General features: G+C 44.6%; 1 protein-coding gene across 3 annotated transcripts; it reads right to left on the reverse strand.

The window, feature by feature from the left end:
• Positions 1-518: 518 nt before the first annotated feature.
• Positions 519-18,004, reverse strand: LOC115179823 (ubiquitin carboxyl-terminal hydrolase 40). Of its 3 annotated transcripts, none has more exons than XM_029741635.1 (31): positions 17,218-18,004; positions 17,034-17,101; positions 16,823-16,936; positions 16,510-16,674; positions 15,848-15,994; positions 15,570-15,713; positions 15,301-15,429; positions 15,063-15,161; positions 14,837-14,944; positions 14,491-14,700; positions 14,200-14,335; positions 13,907-13,988; positions 13,633-13,804; positions 13,453-13,537; positions 13,289-13,359; positions 12,813-13,177; positions 12,536-12,692; positions 12,366-12,426; positions 6,161-6,214; positions 4,669-4,844; positions 4,502-4,538; positions 4,328-4,392; positions 3,365-3,439; positions 3,164-3,293; positions 3,001-3,083; positions 2,807-2,925; positions 2,659-2,724; positions 2,318-2,528; positions 2,117-2,212; positions 1,885-1,970; positions 519-1,717 (listed from the first exon to the last, which is right to left on the reverse strand). In XM_029741635.1, exons 1-31 carry the CDS (start codon positions 17,408-17,410, stop codon positions 1,594-1,596), a joined length of 3,828 nt encoding a protein of 1,275 aa, XP_029597495.1. In that variant the 5' UTR covers positions 17,411-18,004; the 3' UTR covers positions 519-1,593. The 3 variants fall into 3 exon arrangements, with proteins under 3 accessions (XP_029597495.1, XP_029597496.1, XP_029597494.1); XM_029741636.1 differs by having other exon boundaries at positions 4,352-4,392; positions 15,063-15,167; XM_029741634.1 differs by having other exon boundaries at positions 15,063-15,167.
• Positions 18,005-19,095: the final 1,091 nt, after the last annotated feature.

Raw genomic sequence — 19,095 nt, forward strand, 5'->3', positions numbered from 1 at the left:
GAAATGCTTACTTACAAGCCCTTAATTAACCAACAATGTAGCTCAAGAAAGAGTTAAGAAAATATTTAAACTAAAGTAAACTAAAGTAAAAACTAAAATAAAAAGTAACAGAATAAAAATAAGGAGGCTATATAAAAGGGGGTACCAGTACCAAGTCAATGTGCGGGGTACAGGTTAGTCCAGGTAATTTGTACATGAAGGTAGGGGTAAAGTGACTATGCATAAATAATAAACAGCGAGTAGCAGCAGTGTACAAAACAAAGGGGGGGTCAGTCAATGTAAATAGTCCAGAGATGGCCATTTGATTAATTGTTCAGCATGTTTGATAAGCATTGTTTTGGTATAGCCAAATATGATGGTTGTATGGAGAATTTGCTTCTTGGCACTGGCAACATGTTGTAAATTCAAATGTGTAGGCCTACAATGATTCGTGGTTGCAGCAGAGAATATGCAAATGATAAAGGTCTGTAAACATGCATCATGACTTCAAAATAAATAAAACAAGATTTGCAAACATGCACCTTGATCTGTTTTATTCTGTATTTAATCCAAAACACAAAAAACTCTCCATCTGTCAAACCTTGCTTCTTGGCACTGACCCACACCACAAGTAGAAGTCATACTCAAAACTAACTTAAGTTATTCTTACAGCAAATGCAAAAATAAAAACATCAGATTAGTTAGGAAATCAAATAATCTCATAATCCAAAACAAAGTCGCTCGTATTCACTGTCCAACCGTCATTTCTAAAAGTTATGTATGACATATTAGTTAAATGATCCATTCATTATTTTAACTCCCTGAAGTTCGTCCACACACACCCACTGCATGAAACAAACATAATTATCATTTGATTAACGTGATCAACTCCGGTACAGAGGCATGATGGGATAAAGAGAAAACACATGGGACTCTTTCCCATGAAAGGAAAATGGCGAGAGGGTGAGACCACTAACCGAAGATGAAGTTAGGAGGGAAAGAAAGGTAGAGCGAGAGAAGGCGCAACAGAGGTAGAGAAATGAGGTAGGGAGGACTATTCTGGACTGAGCTGAATTGTGGCTCGTCCATGTTAAGGCATGGATATAAACCCACTAACTCTTATTAGAAATATAGGTGTATATATTATCTATAATCTACTGGTACATATCTATACCTCTGTGGTGTGTACCATTGCAAACTAATCAGCAGATACTGTAAATACATAACAATATATATGTAATACACCCAGTACTATGAGTGGAAATACTGGTTCCTATTGGATCTCATGTAGAAACACTGGTTCCTATTGGGTCTCATGTAGAGGGGAGAAGGGATCCAGAGGTAGTGACAGAGAGATGAAGGAATAGTCAGAGACTGCAGCTTGTGACATTGAGTAGACAGAGGTCTGTATAGCGAACCAGTAAGTCATCCCACCACCAGACCTACACTAGCAGTAGATAGCAGATCTATGGGGGGGTCATGCTGTGTGAACACATTATCAAAAATGTTTGGCGTACAAACAGACGTCCAGAAGATTGTTCATGATGTTGAGCGATGCCACGGTGAGAAAGTCTGTGTGTGCGCATGTGTACTGTATGTGTGTGTGAGGCGAGGCTATCTGAACACCCCCACGTTGATTGACAGGGCCACCTCTGGCTTTCTGGCCTTGATTGGCCCCATCTTCTTCGCTGGTCCCACGCCTCGGTTGGTCTCAACCTCAGCCCCTGCACACTGCCCTCTACAGGAGTAAAGAGGAAATAGTATCAATGTAAAATGTATATATTTACTTATGTATTTATATTAACTTTAACTATAAATACACTTTCTTGTAAAGCTAATGTCATACACGAAAAGCAGTGTCAACACTGTGACCTGAGTCTCATTGGATCTTTTAAGAAGCCCCACCCTTTCCTGCGTTGCTCCTTCTCTTCCCTCAACCTCTGCTCATCCTGTTGGGTGCTAAAGTCCCGGTTATTGTCAATCAACAGGTTCTGTCCAATCAGAAAACACCATGTTACTGTCGACGTATTATCCAATCAGAAAACCATGTCACATTCAATAAGCAAGTTCTGTCCAATTAAAGCAGAGCAGGCTGGAAAGCAACCAATACGATGAGCCATAGAGGTGCATTTGTTACCTTGACACCGATGATGTCACCGTCTTTAAGGTGGAAAGGCGCTCCAAGCAGAGACTCCGCCTTTTTCTTCTTCTTCCGTTTGGACACCTGCTGGCTCTGTGTGCACGCATCAATAACAAGCGCCAGGAAGAGTCATAAAATAAACCACAGGAGAGTGACAACAAAACATCAGGCTTCCCTCCCTCCCTCCACATCTCTTACCCAGTTGGAGAAAGTCTCCCAGGTGTGTGTGTGTGGCTGGTGCTTGGCCAGTAGCAGGGAGTCAGGAGAGAGGCCGTATGTTGAGGCCAGGGCAGAGCGTAGCGATCTGGGGGAAGGGTCTCGAGAAGCATCCCAGACCAGTTCCTCTGGAGGGTAGTAACCCCTCTCCCCTGGCACCCCCATCTGGACACGCAGCAACACCTCCTTAGGACTGGGGGAGGGGAGAAATGGGGCAATAAGAGAGGAAGAAAAGAGCGAGGGAGGGATAACAACAGATCCAGAAATCATGCTTCCGGTATCTGCTTAACTGACCAATGAGAGTAAAATAACCCCAGGCTTACCCAAGATCCTCTTCTCTCAGTAGCTGCTGCACACAAAACTCCACCCCACTGCTCAACTTCAACTTCCTGTGAACAGATACTTGTTGTTGAGAAAAAGAAAGGGACGAGAGGAGATGGGCAGAAGTGAGAGGGAGGAGTGTGTGTGTACCTGAGTGTGTGTTGTTGTCCTCTGAGGATACGGGTTAGTCTCTGTCCCTCCAGCTGCCACACACGCAGAAACGCAGGACTGGGTACACATACATACTGCAGCGCCGGCAGGGTCAGCACCTAACACACAGAGTATTAACACACACAGCATGGACATACACTCGCTAGAAGGAGCAGTATCAACACACACACTACCTGAGTCTTCAGCTCTTCCAGTGTAGCCTCCTCTGAGATCTCCACCTGTCCCACAGTCCTCAGCTCGACCATGGCTCCGCCCACTAAACACACACACATTTTAACCAGTGAACTTGGTTTCATACTGTGTGTGTGTGTGTGTGTGTGTGTGTGTGTGTCTCACCTGCAGTCATGACCTCCAACCTCTGACCCTCCGTGGACACCGTGGCCATGCCGTTGACCTCTGTTTCCATAGAGACAACGGGGTAGGCGCTCGGCTCCACATACAGCCAGACTGAGAGCTTCAGAAAACCCTGAGAGAGAGAGGGAATATGTGTCTGTAGAGAGTAAATGGGGTTGTAAGAGAACAGGAAGTTGAGTGTACCTTGGGAGGAAGTCGTCCCTCAGTAATCACCAGAGCGTCTCCATGACTCATCTTCAGCTCTGAGAGAGACGCCTCCTGGGGAAGAAACGAGAGAGATTATGGCAGTGAGTGAAAAAGAGAGCGGAAAATGTATCCCACTTCCTGATTTCGCTGAAGCAATAATTTATTAGGACCCAGGGATTATCGTGAGAATAACACCCGACTATGGCCTGTTCTTAAGCCTGACGCGAAGCGGAGGTTCGAGGAAACGGCCCTTAGGACGGTGTTATTCACGATAATCCCCGGGTTCGAGGGCCCTTATTGCTTTAACAAAACAATTGCCGACCTATAAAAAAAGATGAACCTGTTTTCATAAAAAAGATATATGTTTTAATGAGTACATTTGTTTTATTTCATCCTTCCACCAGACGATATAGTCCAGGCAAAAGCCAGTCGTTAGTTCTGAGATTCTGAAGTTGTCAGCCAAGCGGGCTGGTCGTCCGTTCTAAGAAAAACACTTTTTGCTATGCAAGTTGGCTTCTTCTCCTTTGCCAACTAGTCAACTAAAGCGAACACACAATTATGTTAAGCAGCTGAACTGACAGCAAACTATGCGCATTTCCGTTTGTATTACCTTTACCTCTATTGCCATTTCTTTGGATATATCCATTATAATGAGTCTCCTCTGGACACGATCATTCTCTATGGCACAGTGGAGATCGCAAACAAAAAAACCTGCAACGTTGTTGCACAGGTCGGCGGGGCAGGCAACAAGGCTTAGACAAACCTCAATGGTTGAGACACATTTTTGTCCCAGGGGAGATCAAGCTTATTAATTGCCTGGCTGGGCTGTGGGACGCTGAAGGAGCATTGATAACTCAAATTAAACTGTTAACAGGCATTACCCGGGGGATTGTCATGAATAACTCCCTGTATCAACCAATCAGCATCCAAACAAACAGTTTTATCATTCTGGTTACCGACCTCGTCCATCAAAGCCTCTCCCACCTCCTCACACCAGTCCAGCCTCCTTAGATGCCAACCGTCCCCTGTACACACAACACACACACACACACACACTATTAACCCGACACCATTACACCATTAACCCGACACCATTAACACAAATGCACACACTCTATAATCCAATAGTTTTACCTTCAAGTCTTGCTGACTCCAACATTTTCTTGAGACACTACAATAGGACGTATGGATAGGATTAGCACTCATTAGCAGAGAAGCAGATACACTGTCTGACAGAGAGACAGACACAGCCAGGCAGATAGACCGACCAGCAGACCAAACGATACGCAGTCATTCCCCACCTGTTTAACTGTGCTGAACCGCTCTACAATGATTTCCCCCTCCAAGTCAGAGGAGGGTGCTGTCCCCACGCTGAAGTACAGGAACAGCTGTGTGTCTTTGGGGGCCGTTCCAGGACAGAGGGACAGGGAGGTCATCAGCCTAACCCCAGCGTCACGAACACTCAGCTCCTCACACACTAGGGGAGGCAACACACAAACACAAACAGGGCTTGACATTCAGGTAAATTGCCAGTGGCACACCGGGCCATTGCCAAATGAAAACCACTGCCCCCCCAAAAATCTATATCAGGTGATTTTATCTTTAGTTTGCGGGCTGAGCAAGCTAACCTATAATAACCTACCACCTGTACATAAATAATTACATTTTACTTGACAATATCACATTTAAACTGATTGATTGGAGGGAAAAATAAAACTTCCCGCAATCTCAAAAAGGGTGTTGTGTTATTGTTGTGATTTTGAACAGTCAGCAGGCTACAGTTATAAGCCAATAAATTCAGTTTTATCTTTACCTACAGTTGTAGGGCCAATAAATTCAGTTTTATCTTTACCTACAGTTGTAGGGCCAATAAATTCAGTTTTATCTTTAGCTACAGTTCGTTTTTCCCGGTTTCCGAGTTCTCAGGTTTTCACTATCAAAATCACACTTATTCATTTATTTATAGAAAAACAACAAAAATTGAAAATTTTAAGTCCCAACAATGCTTAAACCACATTGGGAGACCAGTTTTATGGTCTGGGAAAAAACCCAAATGTTTTTTTAATTAAATCGCTCACCTTGCAAGAGACCATTGCGTTTGTCTAGCAGTGTAGAGCTACTGTACCATGGGGCCTACAATATACGTGATGGCAAAACAAATGCCCGCCCTATTGATACAAATCTTCTTGAAAGAATTGTGCCAGGTAGGCCTCCTGTGTAGTCAACATTTAACTGGGAAGGTTATGGAAAGCCTTGAGAAACGGTCATTCAAACAGAGCATGATGACGAAACTGTGCATTGCAAAGATTTAACCAAGACTTGGGCCAAACATCTTAAATACCTGTTTTACATACCCATTGTTGCCTTATAGTATCTATCAGTAAATGCTAAGTTGAAACATCTTTCCTACATACTCTACCAGCAACGTTACTACTGTCCTTCTTCTGTGTGCTGCTCCACACGACAACCAGTGGCGAGCTGCTCACTCTTGCTGCCCGACAGATGAACTAGTCCGTGAGCGTGTGATAATCTACACAACGAACTAACAGCTTTGGGAATGTGTCTGTTTTTTCAACAATTATACATATAACCTAGATTGAAAATATCATTATTACAATATTACTTTGGGGGGGCCATTGACGTGGCGGTTTGACTGGCCCGGAGGGCTTCCAAAACCTCCCCGGGCCAGCAGGCAGCCCTATATGTTGAGCCCTGCATCAATACATACAAACAATTAGGACGAAGTAAGAGTTATATGTGTTAATGTGTGAGCGTCATTGGGCGTTACAGTACCTGGGGGCAGGAGTTTCCCTGTACGGTCCACCTGCCTCAGACAGCATGCTACACCTGGACAGATACACACACCAGTGAAGAGACAACAAACACATATCTACCATAATAATACTGGCTGTATTAGGAGTGGTAACAGGAACAGTATCTGACCTATAGCTGCTGCTATTAGGAGTGGTAACAGTATCTGACCTATAGCTGCTGCTATTAGGAGTGGTAATAATAACAGTATCTGACCTATAGCTGCTGCTATTAGGAGTGGTAACAGTATCTGACCTATAGCTGCTGCTATTAGGAGTGGTAACAGTATCTGACCTATAGCTGCTGCTATTAGGAGTGGTAACAGTATCTGACCTATAGCTGCTGCTATTAGGAGTGGTAACAGTGACAGGATCTGACCTATAGCTGCTGCTATTAGGAGTGGTAACAGTATCTGACCTATAGCTGCTGCTATTAGGAGTGGTAACAGTATCTGACCTATAGCTGCTCCTATTAGGAGTGGTAATAATAACAGTATCTGACCTATAGCTGCTGCTATTAGGAGTGGTAACAGTATCTGACCTATAGCTGCTGCTATTAGGAGTGGTAACAGTATCTGACCTATAGCTGCTGCTATTAGGAGTGGTAATAATAACAGTATCTGACCTATAGCTGCTGCTATTAGGAGTGGTAACAGTATCTGACCTATAGCTGCTGCTATTAGGAGTGGTAACAGTATCTGACCTATAGCTGCTGCTATTAGGAGTGGTAATAATAACATTATCTGACCTATAGCTGCTGCTATTAGGAGTGGTAACAATGACAGTATCTGACCTATAGCTGCTGCTATAGGAGTGGTAACAGTATCTGACCTATAGCTGCTGCTATTAGGAGTGGTAACAGTATCTGACCTATAGCTGTTGCTATTAGGAGTGGTAATAATAACAGTATCTGACCTATAGCTGCTGCTATTAGGAGTGGTAACAATGACAGTATCTGACCTATAGCTGCTGCTATAGGAGTGGTAACAGTATCTGACCTATAGCTGCTGCTATTAGGAGTGGTAACAGTATCTGACCTATAGCTGCTGCTATTAGGAGTGGTAACAGTATCTGACCTATAGCTGATGCCATTAGGAGTGGTAACAGTATCTGACCTATAGCGGATGCTATTAGGAGTGGTAATAATAACAGTATCTGACCTACAGCTGCTGCTATTAGGAGTGGTAACAGTATCTGACCTATAGCTGCTGCTATTAGGAGTGGTAATAATAAGAGTATCTGACCTATAGCTGTTGCTATTAGGAGTGGTAACAGTATCTGACCTATAGCTGCTGCTATTAGGAGTGGTAATAATAACAGTATCTGACCTATAGCTGCTGCTATTAGGAGTGGTAACAGTATCTGACCTATAGCTGCTGCTATTAGGAGTGGTAATAATAACAGTATCTGACCTATAGCTGCTGCTATTAGGAGTGGTAATAATAACAGTATCTGACCTATAGCTGCTGCTATTAGGAGTGGTAACAGTATCTGACCTATAGCTGCTGCTATTAGGAGTGGTAACAGTATCTGACCTATAGCTGCTGCTATTAGGAGTGGTAATAATAACAGTATCTGACCTTTAGCTGCTGCTATTAGGAGTGGTAATAATAACAGTATCTGACCTATAGCTGCTGCTATTAGGAGTGGTAACAGTATCTGACCTATAGCTGCTGCTATTAGGAGTGGTAACAGTATCAGACCTATAGCTGCTGCTATTAGGAGTGGTAACAGTATCTGACCTATAGCTGCTGCTATTAGGAGTGGTAATAATAACAGTATCAGACCTATAGCTGCTGCTATTAGGAGTGGTAACAGTATCTGACCTATAGCTGCTGCTATTAGGAGTGGTAATAATAACAGTATCAGACCTAAAGCTGTTGCTATTAGGAGTGGTAACAGTATCTGACCTATAGCTGCTGCTATTAGGAGTGGTAATAATAACAGTATCAGACCTATAGCTGCTGCTATTAGGAGTGGTAAGAGTATCTGACCTATAGCTGCTGCTATTAGGAGTGGTAATAATAACAGTATCTGACCTATAGCTGCTGCTATTAGGAGTGGTAACAGTATCTGACCTATAGCTGCTGCTGTTAGGAGTGGTAATAATAACAGTATCTGACCTATAGCTGCTATTAGGAGTGGTAACAGTTTCTGACCTATAACTGCTGCTATTAGGAGTGGTAACAGTATCTGACCTATAGCTGCTGCTATTAGGAGTGGTAATAATAACATTATCAGACCTATAGCTGTTGCTATTAGGAGTGGTAATAATAACATTATCAGACCTATAGCTGTTGCTATTAGGAGTGGTAACAGTATCTGACCTATAGCTGCTGCTATTAGGAGTGGTAACAGTATCTGACCTATAGCTGCTGCTATTAGGAGTGGTAACAGTATCTGACCTATAGCTGCTGCTATTAGGAGTGGTAACAGTATCTGACCTATAGCTGCTGCTATTAGGAGTGGTAAAAATAACAGTATCTGACCTATAGCTGATGCTATTAGGAGTGGTAATAATAACAGTATCTGACCTATAGCTGCTGCTATTAGGAGTGGTAACAGTATCAGACCTATAGCTGCTGCTATTAGGAGTGGTAATAATAACAGTATCTGACCTATAGCTGCTGCTATTAGGAGTGGTAACAGTATCAGACCTATAGCTGCTGCTATTAGGAGTGGTAATAATAACAGTATCTGACCTATAGCTGCTGCTATTAGGAGTGGTAATAATAACAGTATCTGACCTATAGCTGCTGCTATTAGGAGTGGTAACAATAACAGTATCTGACCTATAGCTGCTGCTATTAGGAGTGGTAACAGTATCTGACCTATAGCTGCTGCTATTAGGAGTGGTAACAGTATCTGACCTATAGCTGCTGCTATTAGGAGTGGTAAAAATAACAGTATCTGACCTATAGCTGATGCTATTAGGAGTGGTAATAATAACAGTATCTGACCTATAGCTGCTGCTATTAGGAGTGGTAACAATAACAGTATCTGACCTATAGCTGCTGCTATTAGGAGTGGTAACAGTATCTGACCTATAGCTGCTGCTATTAGGAGTGGTAACAGTATCTGACCTATAGCTGCTGCTATTAGGAGTGGTAAAAATAACAGTATCTGACCTATAGCTGATGCTATTAGGAGTGGTAATAATAACAGTATCTGACCTATAGCTGCTGCTATTAGGAGTGGTAACAGTATCAGACCTATAGCTGCTGCTATTAGGAGTGGTAATAATAACAGTATCTGACCTATAGCTGCTGCTATTAGGAGTGGTAATAATAACAGTATCTGACCTATAGCTGCTGCTATTAGGAGTGGTAACAATAACAGTATCTGACCTATAGCTGCTGCTATTAGGAGTGGTAACAGTATCTGACCTATAGCTGCTGCTATTAGGAGTGGTAACAGTATCTGACCTATAGCTGCTGCTATTAGGAGTGGTAATAATAACAGTATCTGACCTATAGCTGCTGCTATTAGGAGTGGTAACAGTATCTGACCTATAGCTGTTGCTATTAGGAGTGGTAATAATAACAGTATCTGACCTATAGATGCTGCTATTAGGAGTGGTAATAATAACAGTATCTGACCTATAGCTGCTGCTATTAGGAGTGGTAATAATAACAGTATCTGACCTATAGCTGCTGCTATTAGGAGTGGTAACAGTATCTGACCTATAGCTGCTGCTATTAGGAGTGGTAACAGTATCTGACCTATAGCTGCTGCTATTAGGAGTGGTAATAACAACAGTATCTGACCTATAGCTGCTGCTATTAGGAGTGGTAACAGTATCTGACCTATAGCTGCTGCTATTAGGAGTGGTAATAATAACAGTATCAGACCTATAGCTGATGCTATTAGGAGTGGTGACAGTATCTGACCTATAGCTGCTGCTATTAGGAGTGGTAATAATAACAGTATCTGACCTATAGCTGATGCTATTAGGAGTGGTAACAGTATCTGACCTATAGCTGCTGCTATTAGGAGTGGTAATAATAACAGTATCTGACCTATAGCTGATGCTATTAGGAGTGGTAATAATAACAGTATCTGACCTATAGCTGCTGCTATTAGGAGTGGTAACAATAACAGTATCTGACCTATAGCTGCTGCTATTAGGAGTGGTAACAGTATCTGACCTATAGCTGCTGCTATTAGGAGTGGTAACAGTATCTGACCTATAGCTGCTGCTATTAGGAGTGGTAAAAATAACAGTATCTGACCTATAGCTGATGCTATTAGGAGTGGTAATAATAACAGTATCTGACCTATAGCTGCTGCTATTAGGAGTGGTAACAGTATCAGACCTATAGCTGCTGCTATTAGGAGTGGTAATAATAACAGTATCTGACCTATAGCTGCTGCTATTAGGAGTGGTAATAATAACAGTATCTGACCTATAGCTGCTGCTATTAGGAGTGGTAACAATAACAGTATCTGACCTATAGCTGCTGCTATTAGGAGTGGTAACAGTATCTGACCTATAGCTGCTGCTATTAGGAGTGGTAACAGTATCTGACCTATAGCTGCTGCTATTAGGAGTGGTAACAGTATCTGACCTATAGCTGCTGCTATTAGGAGTGGTAATAATAACAGTATCTGACCTATAGCTGCTGCTATTAGGAGTGGTAACAGTATCTGACCTATAGCTGTTGCTATTAGGAGTGGTAATAATAACAGTATCTGACCTATAGATGCTGCTATTAGGAGTGGTAATAATAACAGTATCTGACCTATAGCTGCTGCTATTAGGAGTGGTAATAATAACAGTATCTGACCTATAGCTGCTGCTATTAGGAGTGGTAACAGTATCTGACCTATAGCTGCTGCTATTAGGAGTGGTAACAGTATCTGACCTATAGCTGCTGCTATTAGGAGTGGTAATAACAACAGTATCTGACCTATAGCTGCTGCTATTAGGAGTGGTAACAGTATCAGACCTATAGCTGCTGCTATTAGGAGTGGTAACAGTATCAGACCTATAGCTGCTGCTATTAGGAGTGGTAATAACAACAGTATCTGACCTATAGCTGCTGCTATTAGGAGTGGTACCAGTATCTGACCTATAGCTGCTGCTATTAGGAGTGGTAATAATAACAGTATCTGACCTATAGCTGCTGCTATTAGGAGTGGTAATAATAACAGTATCTGACCTATAGCTGCTGCTATTAGGAGTGGTAACAGTATCTGACCTATAGCTGCTGCTATTAGGAGTGGTAACAGTATCTGACCTATAGCTGCTGCTATTAGGAGTGGTAATAACAACATTATCTGACCTATAGCTGCTGCTATTAGGAGTGGTAATAATAACAGTATCTGACCTATAGCTGCTGCTATTAGGAGTGGTAATAATAACAGTATCTGACCTATAGCTGCTGCTATTAGGAGTGGTAACAGTATCTGACCTGTAGCTGCTGCTATTAGGAGTGGTAACAGTATCAGACCTATAGCTGCTGCTATTAGGAGTGGTAATAATAACAGTATCTGACCTATAGCTGCTGCTATTAGGAGTGGTAACAGTATCTGACCTATAGCTGCTGCTATTAGGAGTGGTAATAATAACAGTATCTGACCTATAGCTGCTGCTATTAGGAGTGGTAATAATAACAGTATCTGACCTATAGCTGCTGCTATTAGGAGTGGTAACAGTATCTGACCTATAGCTGCTGCTATTAGGAGTGGTAATAATAACAGTATCTGACCTATAGCTGCTGCTATTAGGAGTGGTAATAATAACAGTATCTGACCTATAGCTGCTGCTATTAGGAGTGGTAATAATAACAGTATCTGACCTATAGCTGCTGCTATTAGGAGTGGTAATAACAACAGTATCTGACCTATAGCTGCTGCTATTAGGAGTGGTAATAATAACAGTATCTGACCTATAGCTGCTGCTATTAGGAGTGCTAACAGTATCTGACCTATAGCTGCTGCTATTAGGAGTGGTAACAGTATCTGACCTATAGCTGCTGCTATTAGGAGTGGTAATAATAACAGTATCTGACCTATAGCTGCTGCTATTAGGAGTGGTAATAATAACAGTATCTGACCTATAGCTGCTGCTATTAGGAGTGGTAACAGGAAGAGTATCTGACCTATAGCTGCTGCTATTAGGAGTGGTAACAGTATCTGACCTATAGCTGCTGCTATTAGGAGTGGTAATAATAACAGTATCTGACCTGCTAGACCCTCCTGTAGCTGCAGCTCTGCTATGGCCCTCTGTTTCACCTCACACATCAGCTAGAAAAGAACACACACACACATTAACATACATGAATATACTAAACACACATGAATATACTAAACACACAAACCGCCGCCACACGCACCCACACACTTGCTAGCTCACCATGTTTCCAGAGGCAGGGACCTTTGCTCTCATCCTCTCCTCCTCTTCCTCCCCTTCTCCTCCTCTTTTTCTTCTCTCTGGTCGGTATTCCACCTGAAGCCAGCGACAGTCTGATGGTGTTGTCACGGTTACCATATCACCACTCATACTGAACATACTGGGAGAGAGAGACATTACACACACACAGCCATAGCAAACACACCAACTACACCTCATGTCTGTCACTCACTTACGCAGACTGACACACTGCCGCGCACACACACACCACGCTGCCCACCTGCTGTCCTGTGTCTGTGGCTCCAGCACCAGCAATGCGTCTCCATCCTTCAAGGCCAGCTCCTTCAGGGTCCTCTGCATGTCTCCAGGAGGGAACACCCTCCACCCGCTGGCCCCTCCTCCCTCTCCCTCTCCTCCCCTCTTCTCCTGACACAGGAGGCTCTCCTGTGTCTCCCCTAATGCCTCCCTCACCTCTCCTAGAGTCACCCTCCCAGCGAACCCCCTCGACTCCTTCGTCAGCCCCGAGCCTCCTTCCTCTCCCACTCCTCCTCCCTCCTCTTCTTCTTCTTCTCCCAGAGAGGGGCGAACCACGGTCAGCAGCACTGGTTCCCACTCGCCTCCTGTTTGGACAGTCGCCCCACAAACCTGAGGAAATAAAGGGGATATGATATGACCCCGACAGCCGTTCTGGTTCTAGGACGTCCAGTAGCAGTATGTACAATGGTGGATTGTGTCGATTCGATTTTGTCTCCTCACCTCTCTGCCGTTCCACACAAACAGATCAGTGCCGGTCAAGATGCCTGCACTGTAAAGAGACACCTCGTCATCTGAAACACACACGTACTAAAGTTCAGTATCAACTCTCACAGAATGGACATGCTGCAAAAGTGTGTGTGTTTAAGTGTGTGTGTATGTCTCACCTGTGAGAGTGTTGTAGAGGTGAAGGCCGGCTGGCAGACTTCTGGCCACAGTCAGAGCCATATCCCCCTCCCAGAGATCCTGCTTCTGAACACACACACACACACACTGGTTTGAGCTTTTTGCTCAGTGCCATGGCGGCATTAAGGAAGTGAGTTAATGAGTCGGAGTGATGACGTCACCTGGTAGATGATCATTCGCAGGTCTCCTACGGTCCTGCGGCGGTCCAAGGTGAGGTTGGTGGCCTCTTTCTGCTCTATGCTGATTGACTTAAGAGCTCCGTTCTCCAACCTATAGTGTGGCGCTAGGTGGAGACGCAGCTCAACACTGTTATTGCTGGCCTCAAACTCCTCCCTATAGCAGAGTACACACACACACACACAAACAGATAGCCGCAAAACATAGCAAAATACAGTGTTCGTTTATGTGTGTGTGTGTGTGCGCACACGTGAGTACCGTCTCTGTTGTAGTCTTCTGTTCTCCTCTTCAGCCATCTGTAAGAGGTGAGGGGGAACCTGATACCCAGGATTCCTCAGGGCTGCCAGGGGGAAAACCTCATTTGAAAGACTGTGTACGTTTTCACGTCTCTCCTTCACCATCTCTCTTCCTGTCCCACTCGCATCAAGTTTGGATGTGGCTCTCCTTTTCTTGCGCTCACTCACTCGCTCCCTCCCTTTCCTTCTTACGCCTCTCTCCCACACAAAAACACCCCCAGACACCCACCCACACACCTCCAGACACCCACCCACCTCCAGAAGGCCTGCGTAGCAGTGTCTTCCTATAGAACAGCATGTAGGCACTCTCCTTTCCCTGGTACATTTTCTCTACGTCTCTCTCATGGATCGACGTCACTGTGGAGTCATTCAGATCAAACCAGTGGCTGCCCTGTGGAGAGATGGAGAGAGGAAGAAAGATGGATGGATGAATGGAGATTCAGAAAGAGAGAGAGAGAAAAGAGATTTAAACATAACCAATTGCAGCATCAACATAGCAGACACACCGTCATTAAAGCAGAACCATGAGAGGTCTAACTAGTGTACCTGTGGTTCTGGTGCCGTCTTCGGTTCTGTCTCCGGTCCTGGTAGGTGGTTGGCTGTGTTGTTGTGGACTGGGTCTGGGGAAGAGCTAGGGCCAGGGGTTGGGTGGACTGGGCTGGAGGGCTGGGTCTCCGGGCTAGGGGGGTTGGCTTTCAGGGCCACCTGAGTGCCATTATTGACCAACACAAACACATCACTGTGGTTCTGGAGGAACTGCAGAGGGAGAGAGGAGGCGAGAGGGAGATGAGTGGAAGGACAACGTGTAGAACGATGTAGAGGAGATAAGGAAAGCGAAGTGTTTATGTGACGTTGTGGAGCTCTTGGGGGAAGCCCATCAGTCATGTCCTACCTTGCCTATGGGGCCGTGGAGTTTCCTGTACTTTTTGCTCCAGGAAGAACCGATCTTGTCCATCAGTCTCTGGCCCAGCTGGTCCAGCAGCACGCTCCTGCTCTCCTCCTATAGGCCAGGAGGGGAACACCACCACATTAAGATCAGATACAGTCACTGGACCTACTGACGATGTGGCCCGTGGTGCTCTCGTTCCATTGGGTTGAACCAGCATGCTTTGCGTTACCTGGGTAATTATGGAGGAGAGTACAGATAGAGGGTCGTCTTTCTCCGGCTCAGTATACGCTCTCACTTCCTCCTTCTTCTGAACCTTGGGTTTGGTATCCTTCTCCTGATACAAACGCACGCACGGAAATACAAAGACGCACACACTTCGCTATTAGCATATTTAGTGACATACTCTAAGCCTCGATTGTCTGATATGCAATTATTGTTCTCTCCTCCTCCCTCCCGCTCTCTCTCACCGGCGGTTCCCACAAGCCGAGGTGGTCCATGTCTTTGATGTAGACGTGGTAATGGCCGCCATAACAGCCTCCCTTATGGATGATGACTGAGAAGAGTTCATAGGAGTACTCCGAGTCCTCGTCTTCAGTCTGGGAGAGAGGGTGACATAGCATAGTCCTTAGGCCTTATAATGCGACATAACATGTTCTTAAATGGTTTGACATGACTTAGTTAAAACAAGAGTAAGTGGCAGTGAAGCAATGCAGATCAATGTGGGTGGAGGTTGTACCTGTTCACAGAAGGGCCGGAGGTTGATGGTGAGAGGGAAGGTGTAGCGACCAGTCTCCTTGTAACGCTCGCACCTGGCAAAGTCAAAGTTAAACCTCAACAGAGACACTGTCAGGAAGGGAGGGAGCTTCCTCAGCTTGGCAGACTGGAGAGGGGGAGAGAGAGCGAGAACGAAGGAGAGGGAGGGAAAGAGGGAGCAAGGGAGAGAGAGTTCTGGAATCAGTACCAATTCTAGAATAAACAAGTACAATTTAAATCCATGCCAATACTCCTACTAACCTTAGCAGCAGTGACTAGTTGGTCACACTGGCCACAGAGGTAGAGGTTACTGCCTTCAAACATCTCCTCTTCCACAAACATGTCCCAGAGCGCCCTTTCCAGGCCACACACACCACGTACACACACAGTCAAGTCCAGGTAGTCCTCCTGAGAGGGAAAGAGAGAGCCAAGAGAAAGAGGGGTAAGCAACACAAAGACACACGCAGGTACAGATAAACACATGTACCAGTGTTATCTCAATCTCTTCATTCAATGACTCAATCATGGACACTCTTACTGATAGTTGTGGCTGCTTTGTGTGATGTATTGTTGTCTCTACCTTCTTGCCCTTTGTGCTGTTGTCTGTGCCCAATAATGTTTGTACCCTGTTTTGTGTTGCTACCATGTCGTGCTGCTGCCATGTTGTGTTGCTGGCATGTTGTTGGCATGTGTTGCTACCATGCTGTGTTGTCATGTGCTGCTGCCATGCTGTTGTTGTCTCAGGGCTCTCTTTATGTAGTGTTGTCTCTCTTGTCTTGATGTGTGTTTTGTCCTATATTTTTAATCCCAGCCCCCGTCCCCGCAGGAGACCTTTTTTTTGCCTTTTGGTAGGCCATCATTATGAATAACAATTTGTCCTTAACTGACTTGCCTAGTTCAATAAAGGTTAAATAAATAAAAACCTGTCTCTGGCTGATGTTGCCACACTCTTTGCAGTGAATGCTGTTGACAGTGGTGCCATGGTAGAGGCGCTGGATGAACGCACTGCCGCTGGTGTCCACCAGGGAGTGCTCTAGGGCACTGAACAGAATCCTGTTCAACTCCTGCACATCATGTTGCCTGCTCTCCTACGAGAGAGAGATGAGAGAGAGTGGTAAGCAAAATACTGTAGGAGAAAGCGATGTAGCATTATATAAAGCAAGCCTCATTCTCCAGTTTAGTCCCTGCGTCACACACACCGCCATTCATACACATGCTCGTGTTCACACACACTACCTCGCTGTTGTTCCATCCGAAGCTGTCAGTGAGATCAGCTGTAGAGGCACTCTGTTGGTCCACCAAGAGTAGACGAGCAAACAGCCTCTGGAGCTCCAGTGGAATAACCCTGACCTGAGGGACAGAGTTAATGTACTATTCAAACACACCAATACAAATAAAGACATTCACACAGTGAGGAACACACACAATCCCATGGTTGGTTCTTTACCTTAGCCTCTGGTTTGTCTTTGTCCTCCAGGCAGCCCAATTCCTTTGGACCCAGACTGAACAGCTCCTCTACACACACACACACACACACACACACACACACACACACACACACACACACACACAATTTCAAATACAGTATGAACCAACGACAGAACACCATGTGACCTGACTTGACCTCTCACCTCTGAACTCCGGGGTGAAGAGCAGGGTCTGGAGCAGGGAGTTGAGGTAGCACGTCCCTCCCTGGTTTTTAATCCCACTGAGGTTCACTCTTCCCCGGGGTGGAGGTGGCTCCCCTTCCCCCTTTACAACTCTACCTCCGGAGGGAGCCAAAGAATATCCCTCCCCCTGTTCCTCGAAAAGACTCCCAAACATGGCTGGGCATGCGTCTGTGTTTCTCTTTCTCTGTCCTGTGAAACGCACCTTCAGGGGACTGAATTGAATGTCTAATTGTGTTCACGATCGCGTAGCTAGCTAACTAATAACTCCTCTTGCTATCTCATCTTGGTCTTGCCTAGCTCTCTGTTGATAGTAGTGGGACTGACTCTGAAATAAGACGACTTTACAGGGGTAAACATAGCTATGAATAGAAAAATTGTGTGTTCCCGTATTGTGCTCGAGGTATAGCTATTATTGTAGTGGTTAACAAACAAGCTATACAATCATTGCCTTTACAACACGAGTTAATTTAGTGTGAACTGAGTTTACAACAGCTAAATTCTGACCGGCGACAGACAGCTGTCCTACCTGGCTATCTGACTCGTTAGCTATCAAGCAAAACGTGTTTCAGCGTTCCTGACGCAAATAGAGCTTTAACTCCAGAAATATCCTGATGCTTTTTTGTAAAGTTATACTCGAAGCCAAACTCTGTCTACATTCCTCTGTTTTAAATAAGAGAAAACACGAAAAAACGTAAATAAAAACACCATTGATGAACAGTGCGCAGCCATAATGTCCAAAGGGTAGAGTGGGGCATTGTGGTAGTTGTAGTGTCGTTTTAAAACCACAGGTTGGCACCTCGGGTGAATAAACTACATGTCCACCAAGTCTTCTCTTCGATTTTGCAAGAGCATCAAGCCTCTTGTAGTTTTTACAACATGGCTTGTCTGTCATCCAGCGGATGTCTCAAACACACACAACAGATAAATCTGAACTGAAATGTGATGTATTTTCTGCTGGCATTCTTAAAGAAGGTTCATACGTGGCTACAAACCTGCTGGTCTTTTAACCACCTGTTCAGTGTTTGTGTAAAAGCACTGACAAGCCACACATTTTAAAGGGATACTTTGGGATTTTGGCAATGAAGCCCTTTATCTACTTCCCCAGGGTCAGATGAACTCATGGATACCATGTCTCTGTGTTAAGAATTCCCTGTCGGTGACTGTTAGCACCTCTCAACCCTGAGCAAACTCCCCTCCCCATCCACCACAATTCGAGCCTGAGGGTCTAGGGGGAACCATAAACCTGCCTCTAAAACTCTGACCTGTGCCTTGATAGGTTGCTAGGGAGGTTACTAGGGGGCAGGACATCTACCCATCCTCTTGACACTGCAGGTCACACAATACTTGCAGTCTCCCTCAAGCAGCGGCAGAGAGCAACATCTGTCTCTGCCGATCAACAACTGGACTCACTCATATCTCTGGACTTGTGGGACGGTGTTGGTATTGTTCTTCATAGTTAGTTGTTGTTGTTGTTGTTGCGTTATGTATAGCTTGTAACCTGTAAACATGTTCAGGGATTATATGCTATTTATACAGACCTTTATTACTGTTATTATGCTCTTGTGTTATCTTATGTACAGTATATTCATTGCCTTTCATTTCCTTCAACAGAACTACTACCATTCCACTACCCATTCCACTACCCTTCCCACTTTTCATCCCCATGTTCATCTTCCTCAGTGTGTTTAAACTCTTGGGCAGCTTCATTCCCCTCTAACCGGGGACGGTGTCAGTGAGTTACAAACCAGTAAAATACCTCGAGCCAGATCACTCTCTTTCACTCTGCATCCAGTAGTTAGAAGTAGTTTCATGACCCAATGCTAACTAGCGTTAGCGCAA

Source organism: Salmo trutta, chromosome 39 (assembly GCF_901001165.1).
Source record: "Salmo trutta chromosome 39, fSalTru1.1, whole genome shotgun sequence".
Taxonomy (NCBI): Eukaryota; Metazoa; Chordata; class Actinopteri; order Salmoniformes; family Salmonidae; genus Salmo; species Salmo trutta.

Coding starts and splice junctions, on each gene's coding strand:
- LOC115179823 (XM_029741634.1), bottom strand. CDS start 17,410: ATGTTTGGGAGTCTTTTCGAGGAACAGGGGGAGGGATATTCTTTGGCT. Junction 16,675..16,822: donor TCGGATGGAACAACAGCGAG/GTAGTGTGTGTG, acceptor TCTCTCTCGTAG/GAGAGCAGGCAACATGATGT. Junction 13,178..13,288: donor TTGTGTGGAACGGCAGAGAG/GTGAGGAGACAA, acceptor TTATTTCCTCAG/GTTTGTGGGGCGACTGTCCA.